The sequence below is a fragment of the Thalassophryne amazonica genome, chromosome 9 (assembly GCF_902500255.1).
Source record: "Thalassophryne amazonica chromosome 9, fThaAma1.1, whole genome shotgun sequence".
Taxonomy (NCBI): Eukaryota; Metazoa; Chordata; class Actinopteri; order Batrachoidiformes; family Batrachoididae; genus Thalassophryne; species Thalassophryne amazonica.
In genome coordinates this window covers 89,725,902-89,743,742 of record NC_047111.1, presented here as the reverse complement: position 1 = coordinate 89,743,742, position 17,841 = coordinate 89,725,902, and the positions used below count along the sequence as shown (strand labels likewise).

Below are 17,841 nucleotides of genomic sequence, written 5' to 3'. Positions count from 1 at the left end.
TCTGCAATTGCACAAAAAAACCTACTTCCAGGTGTTCATAGAAAAATACTTTGTGTGTAATCCTGTTTCTGTATCTAATGATTACATAAACTTGTCAGGGTGATAGAACAAAAAACATTTGATCAAAACAATGGTATGCTTGAAAATATTTATTTTCAAATATTTCACAATATCCAGGTTGATTTATAAATAATCCAACAATAATTAATAAACATTTTGTGTAAACTATTTTTTTCTTTCTTGAATATTCTGTTTTAAAGCTTATTTTGATGGCAAATGCATAAAGAAAATAAACCATACAAGTAACTGTGCAACACCAACTTGAATGCAAAAATTATCAGTTACAAAATTAATTCTTAAATCATGTAACATACATGTTATCTATTAGACAGAAAATAACCGACTATATAAACTTACTTTATACAATAATTTCAATGTTTGTTTCTGCAGTGAAATGTGATAAAGGTCTGTGTACCATGTTTTTGTTCATTTTTACAAAGCAGCAATGTAGCAGATAAAATGTGAGAAAAATCGCATACCTTCAACAAAATTGACACTTTGTGAAAAACCTGTGAAGAAATACATACTGGGGGTTACTGCACACCCAACAACCGCCAGGCAAATATTTAATCTCACCTTGCAACAAAAATATTTACAGTGAACATTAACGTGAATACTGTCTGTACTAAATCAGTGGCTCTTTAATTCATATGTGGCGGACCATTTTTATTCTTCTTTTAATCCAAGTAGAGCATAATTAAAAATTAACAGCAGAATTGAAATTTCCTTTACCACCTTAGCAAAGTATGTATGACAGACGTGATCAAGAAAACAAAGTGTTTGACACACACACACACACACACACACACACACAAAAAATGGTCTACAAAATTTGATTTGTAAGGGGAGCTGAAAGCAGGAAAAAAAAGCAGTATTTATAACAAAATCACAGTCATCTATGGCACAAACAAGATTCTGGATGACATAAATTCTCATGGGCAGAATTGGTCTTGATTTCATGAAAATGAGTTTAAGTGACACATTCTTTATTTTTAAAGTCATTTTGGCATTGATATTGGACTGCACTCATCAAGAGCTAAAGAAAAACAAGAAAACTGATTTCCAGTACTGAGAACTTTTTTTTTTTTTTTACTTTTCTTCTTAAAGATGTGGCAAACACAAATAGAGTGTACCCCAACTTATAACAACGTATACTGATGCAGAAGAAGGGCCTTTACAGTCATTGTACATGCAATGAAATTTGTCCTCTGTATTTAACCGTCCTAGTTACATTCAGACACGATGACACCCCGAGGAGTGGGCAGCCACAGTCCAACTCCAGATGTAGAGGCGCTGTCTTGGTCAGGTGCAGAGAGAACAGAAGACCCTAAATAAGCATGTGTCTGACAGTGAGAAGAAACCCACACAGAATGTAACTGGGCATGGGTGGAATCAAAACTCATATCTTCTTGCTGTGATGCAACAGTGCTAACCAGTGAGCCACAATGCTGCTAATGTTTCCTTTACTGTGTGTGGGTGCTGTTATTATTATTATTATTTTTAAAGTTGTAACAAATTTAACTTTTATCTTGTTCACTTTCCCTTGTAAACAAAGCTGAAACCAGCCTCTGTGGTCAGGACTTGTACCTTAGAACAAACACTGCTGATATCAATGGCTGAAGGAATGGTTGGATAGTTTCCAAAAAAACAAAAATAACTTTCATAGAATTTACAGGGAACCATGGCTTATTATACATCTCTATGTACATTTAAACAGTACAAATTAACATTCATTTCAAACTGACACTGCACATAGTAAAGTGTAAAAGGGCACTGAATGTACATGCTGAAGACTACAGTCCAATATGAACAGTACCAAACATGAACTATGACTTCACTAACGTGAGTACGTAGCCCAAACAGTCATCAACCGACAATTAGAGCGGCTTTTTTAGCACGGCTTTGTATTTCAGTGAGGATGGTTGAGAATTCTAAGATAACCCATAAAAACATGCAAGCATTAATAGATTATGCCACAAAGCGTTTTAGATTTATGACAGTGGACTGGGTTGTCAAAATAAAACAAAGTGCTGTAAGTGATCCGTCTGAAGGGGGAGCATTGATTGCAGTCATCTTGTCCCATTACCAAGTGCCTCCATAACCACGTACCCCCAAAATCTTTACAATGAAGTCCACTGGAGTGCACAATAATCTGCCATTTCTATTAATACTGATAGACCTTTGGGAATAATTAGTACCTTGCATATTCAAAGTGCTTTTTGGTGGTGGGGGGGGGGCATTGGACAATAAACTGCCTAAATACTGAGGGTGGGGACAAGCAATTTGAAACCATATTGTTTCCCAGCTCGATCCACTGCACACTGACTGCATTTACTGTGTTTATGCAGGACAACGCCACAGTGCCGCCACTCTTATTGTCTACCAACAGGATTCATTTAGATCTAGAAAACATCTTTGATATCTTATTTATATAATTAGACTTTTAAGTCTAATTATATAAGCAAACTGCATTTGCTAGTTTATTTAAGCATGTGAATAAGCATGTATACGTAGATATTTACTCTTATCTGATCCTTGAACGTTAAAATACGGATTAAAAACAGGAATCAAACATCTTAAGACATTTAACGTGTTTCAGAGATCCGTGGCTGTTTAATTAAAGACTGAGGTTAATGAGGAGGATTTCAGTGCAAAACTCCACGACTTAAAAGCACACAAAATGCATTTTAGATAACTCCATGACAGTTATTAAAGCAAGTTACTTCAAAAAGTAATTAACTGGTGTCTGACATTTGTGTGAAGCAGAGTAACAGAAAAAAAAAAAAAAGATAAATGGAGCTTTTTATTTCTCAGTTTCTGCCTCTGAAATCATTATTAATTTCCAGAATGACATTTGGTGTAATTTTCATTTGCGCTTTTAAAAATATATTTTCCTGATGAGGTTAAGAGTTTAATTTTTATGACGTTATAAGCTCTATAATTAATTGATCAGATTTAACGTGTTGTGTTTACAGCCACAATTATAAAAGCTTAAAGGGCAGCGACAGAACCTACACACTATGTATAAGCCTGACGGAGTCGTGCACTGGACGTTTCTTTATTTCCCCATATTTTTCTCCTTTCTGTATCTACATGAAATCTATACATTTTATGGGTGATTCTTAGACTAAGGGCACTTATGTCCTTTGATCATATTGTATGAAAAACAGAAAAAAAGGGGAAATTTCACACTTTTATAGTTATCTTTACAATGAAAGTGTGTTAAGAAATTTGTTCTAGTAGTCTATGATGACTTTTTCACCTTTTTTCGGCATCATTATATGCAAATATTGCCGTTTTGTGCTTGTCCCACACCCAGACTTTTGATCTTCAATGATAAAAATGAATGGTAAAGAAACGTTTTTTCTGTTTTAAAATATCTCTGAATAAAATATCAGTAAAATAATCAAAACATAATTGGGGTATTCAATGTCATACAACTGTTGTGATTTTTTTTTAAACAAAATGTAGTCCCACACTATTACCGTAATTTCCACCACAACACTGTAATGTCCCTTTAAACAGTTTGTATGAAAGACTGTTTGGGTAGTTTCTATGGAGATAAACAGTGACATCAGAGCACATGTATATAGCGCCAAATCACAACAAACAGTTGCCCCAAGGCGCTTTATATTGTAAGGCAATGGTGTGGTGGAAATTACATTTACAAGGCCAATAGTGCCCGTAGTTAAAGAATCACCCTTATATTCATTTTTGATTGATTTTTGCATCTATATACACCACATCCTGTCATTTTGAAGCTTTTTGGAGAGTAAAACCATGAATCCAACAAGCCACTGCATTGAGATGTGTATGATTTTGCAATGTGATCAATGCGTCATCACTCGCTTTGGAAACAATATGGCACCTGTCAGTCGAAACCCTGAACGTCGCCGCTGAGTTATGTAGACACTCCAGCTGACAATGAGGTTAGCCGGTGATGGGGCTACTTGCTCTGGAGCTAGCTGACCAACATCCAGATCATTGATGCAGAGTTTAAATGCTAATCCAGTTGCACTGAAACAGCGCACACTTCACCGCTATCACATTACCACCTTCTGCAATCCTTCAACACATCTTAACTTTGGAATGAATGGAGTAAAAGTGCACGTATGAGAGGTGATGGGCAAGTTCTACAGTATGGATTTGGTGAAGTTTTTTTTTTTTACAGCAAAGTTTCAGGAAGAAAAGAAGATATAAAGATTTTAACCTGCTGCTGTCACACTTGGAAATTCTGAAATGACCTTCTAGCTTTCAGATGTACAAACAATCGATACTTTGTACTGATGTTGAATCTTAAAAACAGCAAATGAATATTTTGCACAATAATGCAGAGGAGGGCTAGTATAGTTTTGGAGGTAAAACTGGTAACACAATCTCACAATCCAAATAAATATGCTGGTTGTGTCGTTGTACCGTACATAATTGTGAACTGACAGAGGTGGAGTCTTGATTTGTGTGACTGAATGGCAATGCAAACTGACATATCATTTGTGTTTAGTATACCTTATCTGTATATCTAAAATATTAAAAAGTAATACTCTGCAGAAATAACCGTGTTGCGCAAAATATGTACCAAAACTTACACATTTTTGTAGTATTTTGTAAATCTTGTTACCTTATAAGATTAGTGTTGTGTTTTTACTGTGTATCATTATGCCAGTATTAAATGCATACAGCTCATATAAGTATTAAAGTATCTGTACAATAAATATTTCATTAGGGTTTCATTAAATCTTCCTTCTGTGGACGTGTTTTTGATTTTAAAAAGGCTCGACTGATCTGATGTGTGAAGGCTGCAAAAAACATCATGTATATTTAATTTCACTACATAACCAAAACAAATTTAAGTGCTTTTTGCTCAAACCTGTAAATAATCACTTACAACCTACGAAAATAGAACTTTATATTCCAAATGAACCTGAGCTGGATTTTTAAAGCCACAAACCCATCAAACCACATCGTCTTTACACTCCACGGCTAAAGGCACAATTTTACCCTTCTGGTAAGTTGTCAATCACCTCAGGAAATCTGCTGCAGAGCTCATGACAAGCTTTGACGAGCTTTAGGTTCATGTGGCAAGTCTCTGTGAGAAGTGGCAGCATAATATGTAGCACCCATTCTACGGTCCCAGATTGAGGCTTTAAAAATCTAGATAGAAGTGTTCGGTGCAGAACGCCCCCAGTTTGCTCATACAGCACATTCCACAGACACGTTTCAACAGTCTGACGTGATGGTAGAATTTTAGTGCAACCTGCAAATTGGGAAAAGGACTGCAAAAGATGAACCATTTTCAGTAGAGCCAAAATCTAGACAGGGTGACTATGTTTTGTTGCTGAGCTGTTGGCTGGAGAAAGTACCTCACTAAGAACCAGAGTGCTGTTCCACACACAGAGCTTGATTTAAAAAGCTAGGCTTCCATTAGCTTAATTTTTTTTTTTACCTGGCCTTTTCTGTTCTGTAAATCCAAAATCTTCAACTTTTTCAAGGTGCTTCTTCATTTCTTGGTTCATTCTTGGTTCAAAAACATTAACCACTGCCATCCACCCCCCGTTTTTTTGACATGTGAGTGACATTTTGAGTTACGGACTGGATACATTAGTTCATTAGTGGCAGATTTTGTTATATCTGCCTCAGGTCGCATTTTGAGACATCCTCATCAAGGAGCCCTCAGAGTGGGAGGATGAGGGAAGATTTTAACTTCCTTGACCTCAGTCTGCAGTTCATCTCCACCTTAAAGACACTAACCACATGTTTGAGGACAAGGAAGTTAAAATCTTAGCAGAGAGAAGAAACGGTTTGAGAGAGGGGTCAAGGAGGCATTCTATGTGAAACAGTTGAAACCCAGCCTTAACTGGGGAGGGGGTCTGAGACACGCTTTGTCCCCTGTTTACAATGGGGTACTCAGGTCAAAGCAGTTTCAGTCTTTTGTTCCTGGTAATGAGTCATTCACGTCATCAGGAGAGTCGTCAAGGGTGCCATCAGGAGAGGCGTCCATCCCATCATTAGGAGGGACAGCTGCCCTGTCATTAGGAGGGTGCTAACTAGAGAGCTATTGTTTAGTCACTAACCTATAGCAGTCTGCCTCTCGGTAGGAGGGGTCTGGTTAGGTTTAAAAACTCCAGCTTTTGTGGCTTCTGTTTATTCTTCTCTACAAGAGTCAAGACAGAAGTCAGACTACCAGAGCAAGAATTTTAGCTGAGGAAGCTTCTGCAATTTGAAGCAAAACGTCCTCGTGTCACGCAACCCAGTCCAGTCGAAGATTCAAGCTTCTCTACTATGGAAACCACCTGGACAACTGAGAGCCTACACAGAAACAAAGTTTCTGTATAGATTTCTGTTCTTGTATAGCTAACAATGTATCCAGACCGCTGATGTCAATAACATCAGGGGAAGCTGAAAAATTAGCAGGGGGCAACGAGACACTGCAAGCATCTGCATGATCATCTTGTACGTAATGTAGTGAAGAAGACACCTCCCTCTCTCTCTCAACATATATGTGGTTTGGAAGTTATTGTAGCTTGAAATGCCTTCCTTGTCAATTTTATTTCTGAAGCCTAGATCTGGTGATCATTTATTTTGTCATTGAAGAGTGTAGCCAACAATAAATTTCATGATTATTTCTAATATTTTAATAGTAATGAATAAATTAAAAGGTCTGAAACTGGTCAGATAATCAGAGCGAAGAGATGTGTTCCATATATAATCTGCTTTGTGAAACTGGAAAACAACTGACGTTAGCCTGAATTCAAGTCTGACTTGTTGTTGAACAACTCTCTGGTGTTTGTATGGAAACATGAAAATTTATAGAAAAATATAAAGATATTCTACTTCTGGGTGGGTGGAGTTACCAAAGTTCAAACAGACACACAAAGCCATCGTTGTCAGGCTTTGTGTGTCTTCTTCTACATGTAAAGCTCGTGTCATGTGGAGGCCTGTGATGCTGCACAACACCTCACAATTCTATGATTCCTGCAGTTCTCCAATGAGTGGGGTGAATTGGGTGGAGCAGCTTCATCAGGATGAGCAGTTTCTCATCAAATGTTACCACCAGTACTCTTCGAAATTCAGGTTAAACACGATGTCCAGCAACGGCATCCACAGCGCTATCGAGTCAACATGTTCCTGAAGTCTGAAATGCTGCCCGTCTGGTTTTGTGAAACTTGATAAGGCCTTTGCTGCTGTTGCGTCTGAGTCTGCTGTTGCTGGATGTATCCCACAGTGCTTTGCTGTGGCACGTTAGTGGTGTGTAAAAATGCTGGAGCAGATCCACTGTGGACAAGTCCTTGAGTCATCTGTGGACACAGAACAGTATACAGAAGTACTATAAAGATTTTTGAGAGTGCTTTTCCTAAGCTTTAGAAAAGCCTATGAAGTATATTGCTAACAAGATAAGTCAGAAACAGTAAACATTATTATTTGTAATGGGGGTGGTGGACAAGTGAGTGCACTTTGTTTCAGTGCAGAAGGTTCCCAGTTCAAACCCCTGCCACATCTCTCCATGTAATGCGGAGGTGTGTCAGAAATGGCATCTGGCATAAAACTTGTGACAAATCAACATACAGACCCACCTTGGATTTGCTGTGGCGACCAAGAGTGAAAACAAGGGAGCAGCCGAGGGGACTTACTATGTGCAATTCTCCAAATGAAAAGGGCAAAAAATGAGCATGAACTCATTGAACTTTGTGGTTAATTTTGATGCAAAAAGCTTTGACTTTAATGTATTCATGTTTGCCACCTGCTGCACATGTCTAAGCTTGTTGCAAGGAATAATCTTATCATCATATGCATGATGGAATTGAAGAGAAGGTGTGGTTGAAGCTACTTGTAGTTTGAAATTAGCTCGTTGTTCACTTTTTTCATTCCCAAAGCCTGGGTCTGGTGGCCACCAATAAATTTTTTTTGTTATATGGTTAAACACCAGAAGGCGCAAATCAAGTGGAATGTTTTGAAACAGTTGGTGATGTAACAAGGCCCCATTTAGCACATCATGTGATAAATAGCAAATGGGCCGCATTCCTACAGCACTTTTCCATCAGAAGCAGAGGCTCAAAGTGCTTCAAAATGATGCCTCGCATTCACGCTGAATAACTTGTGGATTAAGGACCATTATTGATCTTCCTGGATCCTCTGGTACCCACCTCATCACAATAACCTCTAGACATCACATATGGACTTTGGCACAGTACCTGAAAGAACTGCTGAGGCTGCTGCAGCTGCAGGGAGTGCTGGGAGGCCTGAGGCTGAGCGTGGAACGCTGACTGTGACTGATGTGTGATGAAAGTGTTGTGGGGGATCATAATGGTAGAAGTGAAGACGGGAGGCGGCACAAGGACGGCATTGCAGTTAACCTGCTGCATGGAGAATGAAGGGGCGATGATCTGCTGCTCCAACGTGTATCTGCATGGATGGGACAATGAAGAGGTCAGAGGTCACTGTCAAAAAACAAACAGATTTTTACCAAGGCTGCAAAATAATTATTAGCTTTGTCATGTAGTAATTTGTTGGGGTTGGGTTTTTTATTATTATTATTATAAATCTTTTGTTGTTAACAGGAACAATAATACAAGTTCCCAGAAGCCAAGCAGATGTCCTCGAATTACCTGTTTTGACTAAATGATGGTCAAAAATTCAAAACTATTTCTAGTTTTTACCACTTTAGCATTGGTTCAGCATAAACATGTCTAATGTTTAAAACATTCCAAAAACAAGAAATATTTGTTTTAAAATGGTTTAACCTTTTCAACCCCAAGCAGTTTCTGGGTGTTTGTTTTGTTGTTGTTGGTTTGTTTGTTTTTGGCTCCTTTAACATTTTTACTCACTGTGTCCTGCATCTCTATGGAAACAGCACAATCATGTCTTTTGTGCAGTATAACCCAGTTACAAGGTCTATAAATATTTGGACAGTAACAACTGTTGTACTTGTGCTTCACCACACCACCACAATGGCATTGAAATGAAACAATCATATTAATTTCATTCAAGGGCTTTAACAAAACCAATGAACCTCTTCTGTCAGCCTCAGTGTGCAATTCAGCTGAAGATTCTCTGAATCGTTTTCATGTGATTGTTGGTCTCATCTGAGTTTCTGGCTGGGATAAATAGTGTATTTTTTTGCAGGTGGGGTGGGGTGCAGATCCTATGAAACCCACCAGCAGATGGTGTTTAAAGGATTAAAGCCATTTAAAATAGCTCAAAAATCTTTAAATCTGCCGATCTTGAAAGTACAATAATTTGCAATTACTTAAAACCGAACTCTGTAATTTCACAAGTTACTTCGTTTCACAATCATTTGAAAGAAAGAAAAAGAAGCTAATATCCAAATAAATCACCTTATTGCACATCTGAAACAGTTTAAGAGAAATGAAAACATTTTATTACCTGAGGTATACAGCAGAACCAATCAAAGTTGATTCATCTTAGAAGCGAAAAGGAACTAATCCTCATACTTAAAAAGCTACGATGAGTCAAAATTAATCTTTTGTTTTTGCTTGGAAAAATAAAAGTACTGAAAGGGCATGAAGTTATTTATTTCTCTGGACATCAAGTAATCAATTAAATGGCTAATGGTTTGATATGTTTTTTACTCAACATAATGTTGAGTAAACTGTTCTGTTTTTCTATGCAACATCAGCTGTTGCAAAGCTAGACTGTTATTGTTGCATACTGAGGCTTCAATTTGAAAAATAGACTACTATTACTGGTTATCTTGACCTGAGATTTCACTATGTGCATCTAAAGTCAAATTAAACCTGTCTTACATGGTTTGGGAGATTCCCACGTTGCACTGGGAAGGCTGTGTGGTCACACTGCTGGTAGGAACCAGTGTCTGTATTGGCTGGTTGAGCAGCATGCTGCTGAAAACAAGATAAGCTATGTCAACAAACACCCTCAAACAACAAGACAGTGCAAGAGAACATACTTGGTTTTCATTTGTTAAAAAAGAAAGAAAAATGTTTTTATTTAGCATGTACGGAGCTGAATACCCAGCGATGAGATTTCATAGTTGTACTGTGCATCCAGAAAGTATTCACAGCACTTCACTTTTTCCACATTTTGTTACGTTACAGCCTTATTCCAAAATGGAGTAAATTCATTATTCCCCTCAAAATTCTACTCACAACACCCCATAGTGACAACATGATTTTTTTTTTTTTTTTTTGGGAATGTTTGCCAATTTATTAAAAATAAAACATACGTATTCACAGCCTTTGCTCAATACTTTGTTGATGTATCTTTGGCAGCAATTACAACCTCAAGTCTTCTTGAATTTGATGCCACAAGCTTGGTGCACCTATCTCTGGGAAGTTTTGTCCATTCCTCTTTGCAGCACCTCTCAAGCTCCATCAGGTTGGATGGGGAGCGTCGGTGCACAAACATTTTAAAATCTCTCCAGCAGTGTTCAATCAGATTCAGGTCTGAGCTCTGGCTGGACCACTCAAGGACATTCACAGAGTTGTCCTGAAACCACTCCTTTGATATCTTGGCTGTGTGCTTAGGGTCATTGTCCTGCTGAAAGATGAAACAACAGGATGCACCTGAGCTCAATTTTGAGTTCACGGCAAAGGCTATGAATACTTATGTACGCATGATTTCTTAGTTTTTTTTTATATAAATTTGCAAAAGTCTCAAAAGTGTTTTTCACATGGTCATCATGGGGTATTGTGTGTAAGATTTTGAGTTCAAAAAATGAATTTAACCTATTTTGGAATAAGGCTATAACACAAAAAAATGTGGAAAAAGTGAAGCGCTGTGAATACTTTCTGGATATACATTTATTTCTGGAATAACAAAATATATCACACATCAAATTAATTATTTATAATTATCACTCACTCCCACATGGGAGGTAGTGTGTGTGTTTAGGGGGGGGCTCAGCCTTGGGTGTGGGAGATCATATCCTCATTGGCATGAGATTTTGACTTCAGGCATGTAGTTTTAATTTTACAAACAAAGACAGTGGCTGAAGACACTAAAACTACTAAATATTTCACTCGTGGTACCAACATGAAAATTAAGTCACTCATGATACTTATACAAACATGATACTTATCTAAACTAACTAAACCAATTGAGCTACAAAAACACAATAAATCAGTAACACTAACAATACTGTTAAACTAACATAAACCACAATTAAGATTTAAAACCTCAAACTCCCGTGGTGCATTGCAGCATAGCATCCATTGTTTATCGGTTAGCTAAAATTGCTAATTTCTCCAAAAATATTTGTCGTATCATCTTTACATTTTCGCAGCATTCATCCTTGACCCAAAACACATAAGCATGACAAATGGCAAATGTCAACTCTCACGATTTTTGCGTGATCAAAGCCATACACACGCTACACACGCACAGGACACTTGGCTATTATAATATATATATATATATACACTCAACAAAAATATAAACGCAACACTTTTGGTTTTGCTCCCATTTTGTATGAGATGAACTCAAAGATCTAAAACTTTTTCCACATACACAATATCACCATTTCCCTCAAATATTGTTCACAAACCAGTCTAAATCTGTGATAGTGAGCACTTCTCCTTTGCTGAGATAATCCATCCCACCTCACAGGTGTGCCATATCAAGATGCTGATTAGACACCATGATTAGTGCACAGGTGTGCCTTAGACTGTCCACAATAAAAGGCCACTCTGAAAGGTGCAGTTTTATCACACAGCACAATGCCACAGATGTCGCAAGATTTGAGGGAGCGTGCAATTGGCATGCTGACAGCAGGAATGTCAACCAGAGCTGTTGCTCGTGTATTGAATGTTCATTTCTCTACCATAAGCCGTCTCCAAAGGCGTTTCAGAGAATTTGGCAGTACATCCAACCAGCCTCACAACCGCAGACCACGTGTAACCACACCAGCCCAGGACCTCCACATCCAGCATGTTCACCTCCAAGATCATCTGAGACCAGCCACTCGGACAGCTGCTGAAACAATTGGTTTGCATAACCAAAGAATTTCTGCACAAACTGTCAGAAACCGTCTCAGGGAAGCTCACCTGCATGCTCGTCATCCTCATCGGGGTCTCGACCTGACTTCAGTTCGTCGTCGTAACTGACTTGAGTGGGCAAATGCTCACATTCGCTGGCGTTTGGTACATTGGAGAGGTGTTCTCTTCACGGATGATGCGAAGGAGATGTGTTGTACTGCATGAGGCAAATGGTGGTCACACCAGATACTGACTGGTATCCCCCCTCAATAAAACAAAACTGCACCTTTCAGAGTGGCCTTTTATTGTGGGCAGTCTAAGGCACACCTGTGCACTAATCATGGTGTCTAATCAGCATCTTAATATGGCACACCTATGAGGTGGGATGGATTATCTCAGCAAAGGAGAAGTGCTCACTATCACAGATTTCGATTGATTTGTGAACAATATTTGAGGGAAATGGTGATATTGTGTATGTGGAAAAAGTTTTAGATCTTTGAGTTCATCTCATACAAAATGGGAGCAAAACCAAAAGTGTTGCATTTATATTTTTGTTGAGTATATATACACACACACACACACACACCAAAACAGAATATCCCTGGTTCAAAGCCAGCCATGTCCCTTTCTGACTCACCCTTAATGCTGTCATTTAAAGGACCGTTATTTTTCATTTTGAATATGTCAGACCCAAGATTCAACATAAAAGGTCAGAACTGGTTTGCATGTACTGAGGTTTCCAGGTTGTAACATTAAAGATTAAACTGATCAGACCAAATGAAAACAGCACATTTCCTACATCAGAACATTTTACTGTGTCATACAGATACTGTATCTTGTGGATTTCTGCATCCCATTTAAATTTCACCAAGTGATAATCTCGGGGCTCTCACCGTAGTTGTCCATCTTGACTGAACTCATTGTCTGCACGTCTTTGGTTTGATTCCTGCATGGGCCTCATGTTGGTCTGGGAGAACATCATGGGGTTGCTGTAGAAGGGCAGCGTCAGACTCGTGTTGGTCTGCACTGGCAGACTCACTGACTGAGGCTGCCCACTGCGTACGAGTCTCTGCTGGACCTACACGGACACACGACCCAAAGTCATCAGAGAGAAACTGAGCTGTGATCAGTCCAAAAGGAGGGTGAAATGCAACACAAAGCATTTGTGGAGACTGAAGTGAGGCATTGGTAGCCAGTTGGTAACGGCTATCTTTAACTTGAATCAATTATTTAATCATGGTATGTGGCGGTAGAAACCCCAAGTGAAAACGAGAAAAATTCAATCATAATATCTGACAGTAGATTTCTCTTACAATACTTATTAATATTTCAATCCGTTTTACATATTTCTACATACTGTAACTGTGTCCAGCTTTACTTCTGATATCACTGTGTTAACTGTAAATATTACACTTTGCTTTACTTGTCGCACCTGTGCTGGGGGTGAGCTGTTCTCACTCAGGAGTGAGCGAGCAGAGGGACTGTGGGGGCCACAGGGAGATGGTTTCAGGTGACCAGAGAGCTGCCTGATCACCCCTGACTGGCTCTGCTGGTTCAGCCTGCCTGGGCCCTGCTGCTGGGCTGAGCCAAAGTCATTGTGGACGGGCTGCTGTAACAACATCTAACAAGAGATTATGCATTTATGTACACCGATTTAATATTCAAAACATCTGCACATGTTCAGTTTCAGTGTGTGGTGAGTGGGTGAACAGTCCAATGTTTGGTGAATTCTGATGATTCTGATTCATGATGATAGGAAGAGTCGACATCGAACGATGAAAATGTGATGTCGCTGTGAACGCTTGGCCGCCACAAGCCAGAGTTAGCCTGTGGTAACTTTTCTGACACCTCCTGCTTAAAACTCAAAAAGTCAGAAGGATTGTAAGGCCCCACTTTCATGGTCTGTATTCATACTGAAAAAATCATGATCAAGCGAGCTTTGGCCCTTCTGCTCCATGGGAGGTTTCTGTCCTCCCTGAGTTTGCCTTAGGACACCTGCGTTTGATAGTTGTACCCCGTCCCACTCAAACTCCCCACCTGCCACTGTCCCCGGAGTGGGCCACGCCCACAGGGGCCGGGCACTTGACAACAGAAGTGAGAGCCCACTTGGGGCTCGCCTCCCCAGGTGTAGTGTTCCCTCCCCAACCAAATACATATATTTTTGCAGAGATAGGGTTTGCAATCAAGATTTAATGAAGCAATTTATCCATAAACTGAAATCTGTAAACTACTTAAACTGAAAGAAAATATACATCATGAATCATAGACATTTTGCACCTTATGTTTTGCGAGACCTGCTTTCACGTTTTGTGGGATATTTTATTTACGGTTTGTAGCAAAATTATTAGCAGTTTGCAGATATTCACGGTTTGCATAAATTTTCATTTTCAATTAACAACTGCAAGTTCCTTCAGCTGCTCCCTTGTTTGCACTCCAGGTCGCCACAGCAGATCCAAGGTGGATCTGCATATTGATTTGGCACAGGTTTTAGGCCGGGTGCCCTTCCTGACGCAACTCCACATTACATGGAGAAATGTGGCAGGAGTGGGGTATGAACCTGGAACCTTCTGCAATGAAACCAAGTGCACTAATCACTTGGCCATCACCCCTGTTCCTGTAACTTTTCATATATATTTTCTAGTTAATCTTATGTAACTAGTAATGGTGATGAACAGCTGATTTGTTGCAATAAATTGTTTTTTGTGAGAGTTACCTGGAGATTAGCGAGCTGAAGCTTCTCCTTGATGTCGTGCAGCTCCTGCTGCTGCGTTTTAATGTCAGCTTGCAAAATGCGCGTCCTCTCCTCCAGCTGCTCCTTGAGCTGGGTCATTACGCCCAGCTGAGGCTGCTGCAGCTGATACACGCTCGAGTGCTGCTGCTGAAAACACAACATGTACAGTCATTAATGTAAAGACAAATATCAACAGCACTGGGCTTTACTGTTAAGCACGACAATGAAAACACGTTAAATGAGCAGATAATCAGAACACATGAAGAACATTCAGCTCTTCTGTCTACAAAAGTGACATGAATGATAAGTAATGTCTTTAAAAAAACAAACACACACACACAAAAAAAAACCCAGTTCACATATAATCTCAATTACAGTATTAGTACAGTACCACATTGGTCCAAATATAAGATGGCCCTGATTATAAGTCAACTCACAGTACTTTCTGAAGACTGAAGCTTTTTGAAAAATACTTTTGTTTGAAAACAATGCCACTAAAAGCACAGCAGGAAAAAAAGGCTAGAATATATAGAGCCATAAAACCATAAACGGTATTGCAATAACAGTAAAAACTGGCCTACCTTGGCTCCTCAGATTATGTCAGTCTGCCAGTTCCCCACAAGCAGAACTATATGCTCATGCAAAAGTTAAAATCTGATGCACAGTTTGAGCAGTGAAAATAATGTCAAAACAAAATTACTGGTTTGTCAGGTGCAGACGTGGGGAGAAGTTCACTCTGACACAAAAGGCTCATGGGTGGACTGTAAATAATTGTGATTTATTCTGTTACTGTGAATGTTTTATGCTGGTTACTGTGATGATCTTATTAAAGTTGAGTAGATATTTGTTTGTAGTGTTAAAATGCAAAGAAACAATTTTTGGTACCATGAGTGTAAACTGTGGTGGTTCATGGCTGCTGTGGATGACTGTGAAAGAAAGAAAGTGCAAGAACACACACACTTTTCAAAGAGTTTTGTCACCCTCTGCTGGTGTGTATCTGTAGGACACTGAAAAATCTAGTCTGCAACTACAAGACGGGATATTTTTCAAATGCATTTCCATAAAAATAAATAAATAAACCTTATCTCATATTCGGGCCAATATGGTCTTTTTCCTTGAATTTATATTTTTTGTTGTTTTTACAAAAACAATGGTTTTGCACACAAGCAACTGAATGCATAAATACACCACCACAAGTTGCAACAAAAAGATGTGATAGCAACGATGAGCAAAGAGAACAGAGGAAGGCAACGGGAAGGAGAGGAAGCCAAAACACCAACCATTACGGAGTGTTTGCTGCAGGTAGGAGAAAGAGGGAGACTCAGCTGGGGAACCAGGTCAAATGAATTTTGCTTTTGTGCCGATTTCTGAGGGGACAATGACAGTTTTGCAATTCAGCAAATTCAACGACATGGTATTGTATAAATCCTGCGTAGTGTTTTCCACAAAGGCCACATGGGTGCATTCTGAAGCTCTTTATCGTATCTGCATTGCTCTCACGTACATCTCCTCCTCTTACTCCCTCACACTTAAGATGTGAGGCGAGTCAAGGAAAAGATGGCAGGAAGGAAACAAGTAGAAGGAAATGTAATTAGGCAAATGAGGCAATCTTTCTTCACAGTCATCTTTTCTGAGGATACAGAAGCTTTCAATAAAGACGAAGCTGATACCACTGCTCAGCAGGAAAAGTGGTATCAGCTGCTCATCGTTGTCTTGCAATGTATATTTATAAACAGACCAAAGTCATACTGTCCAAATATAACTAGAGATCTATGATCAACCTTAACCCCCGCTCTGCCATAATACAGACTGGTGTAGTACATTTTTTGAGATGAAACACCTGGCCAAACCACGTAAATATTATCGATTTAACATGCACATATTCATATGATGCGCTACCATTGTGATGTTAAGAAGGACTTGTAGTTATAAGGATCATAGATAGACAGACAAATGGACAGAGAGGTGGACAGATGCTTGGGGTGATTCCTGCCCCCCCCCAGAAAACCCTGTTTGCCAGAGCCTATAATAAGTCCGCACTTGTTTAATTTCAGATTTGTTCACATCTTTCCACATGAAGCCAGAAGTCATGAAATATGAAATTCTCTGCAAGTTCTCACAATCAGATTTTCAAGCAGTCACATGAAGATTAAAATTGGTTTGTATTTCAATGATCATATTCTAAAACATGAGCCATGATTTCATTAGCAAAATTAATTTATTGCAAGATACTGCATGTTATGTTTGTTTGGTTTTTGTTGCAAGCATTACCATTGATCAGATGATCATTTACTTTTAGTGTTCATTAAGTCTAACAATTCCAGGAAACAAACAAACAAAAAAAAAATCCTTTTTTACTGTGCACAGGGATTCGTTTCTAGTTTCATGTGATTTTATTTAAAGTGATGACTGGCAATAAAAAGACTGACCTGTTGAAAAACATATATCTCAATGACAAATTGAAATGCTGTTCCTTAAGACTGAAGACTCACTGTGAGGAAAAGTGCAGGTTAAACAATGTTAATGGCCCCTTCACACACGACTGAAGCCGACTAGCGCACAAAGGATGAATTGCACGCCAGTCGTGAAAAATCAGAGCCGCCTCCAACGCCTCGTACACCTGCTGCTACAATTATTCACACACACTAGCAGCCAAAAGACAGAGAGTGCCTTGTGAAAGCCCATTTGATCCCTCTTGCGGCAGGTGTCGGCCAAATTCCAGGTGACACACACGAACATCCAACACGGCTCGCTGGCCACTTAGAAAATGTGTGGCCGTTTGTGCTGTCAGCACGAAAATAGTGAGCAGACGATCACTTTCGAGATGGAATTTGTCTATAGTGCCCCCACGAGTGTGGCATTGCAAAGCAACACATGTGGTATGCGCGTGTCCCCCCCCCCCAACACACACACACACACACACACACACACACTTGTGGCATGCACGTCCCCCCCCCCCCCCCACACACACACTTGTGACATGCACGTCCCCCCCCCCCCCACACACACACGTGTGATGTGCAGAGGGAGAGCACACTTGTATGACATGCTGATGATATATATTTACAGACATGACTACATGGGGGCCGGACAGCCACGTAT

General features: G+C 39.3%; 1 protein-coding gene across 10 annotated transcripts in view; it reads right to left on the bottom strand.

Moving 5' to 3' along the window:
• Positions 1-6,375: 6,375 nt before the first annotated feature.
• Positions 6,376-17,841, bottom strand: part of npas2 (neuronal PAS domain protein 2) — a 107,221-nt gene continuing 95,755 nt past the window's right edge. For 4 of the 10 annotated variants that reach the window (XM_034178732.1, XM_034178734.1, XM_034178733.1 and 1 more), the window contains 7 exons: positions 16,020-16,106; positions 14,722-14,886; positions 13,441-13,629; positions 12,902-13,086; positions 9,822-9,917; positions 8,250-8,460; positions 6,376-7,355 (listed from right to left, as the gene is read on the bottom strand). In XM_034178732.1, coding sequence (XP_034034623.1) covers positions 7,167-7,355; positions 8,250-8,460; positions 9,822-9,917; positions 12,902-13,086; positions 13,441-13,629; positions 14,722-14,886; positions 16,020-16,106 — 1,122 coding nt within the window. In that variant the 3' untranslated portion in view covers positions 6,376-7,166. The remainder of the gene's footprint in view (positions 7,356-8,249; positions 8,461-9,821; positions 9,918-12,901; positions 13,087-13,440; positions 13,630-14,721; positions 14,887-16,019; positions 16,107-17,841) is intronic. The other 6 variants (XM_034178740.1, XM_034178731.1, XM_034178737.1 and 3 more) reach the window with 4 other exon arrangements.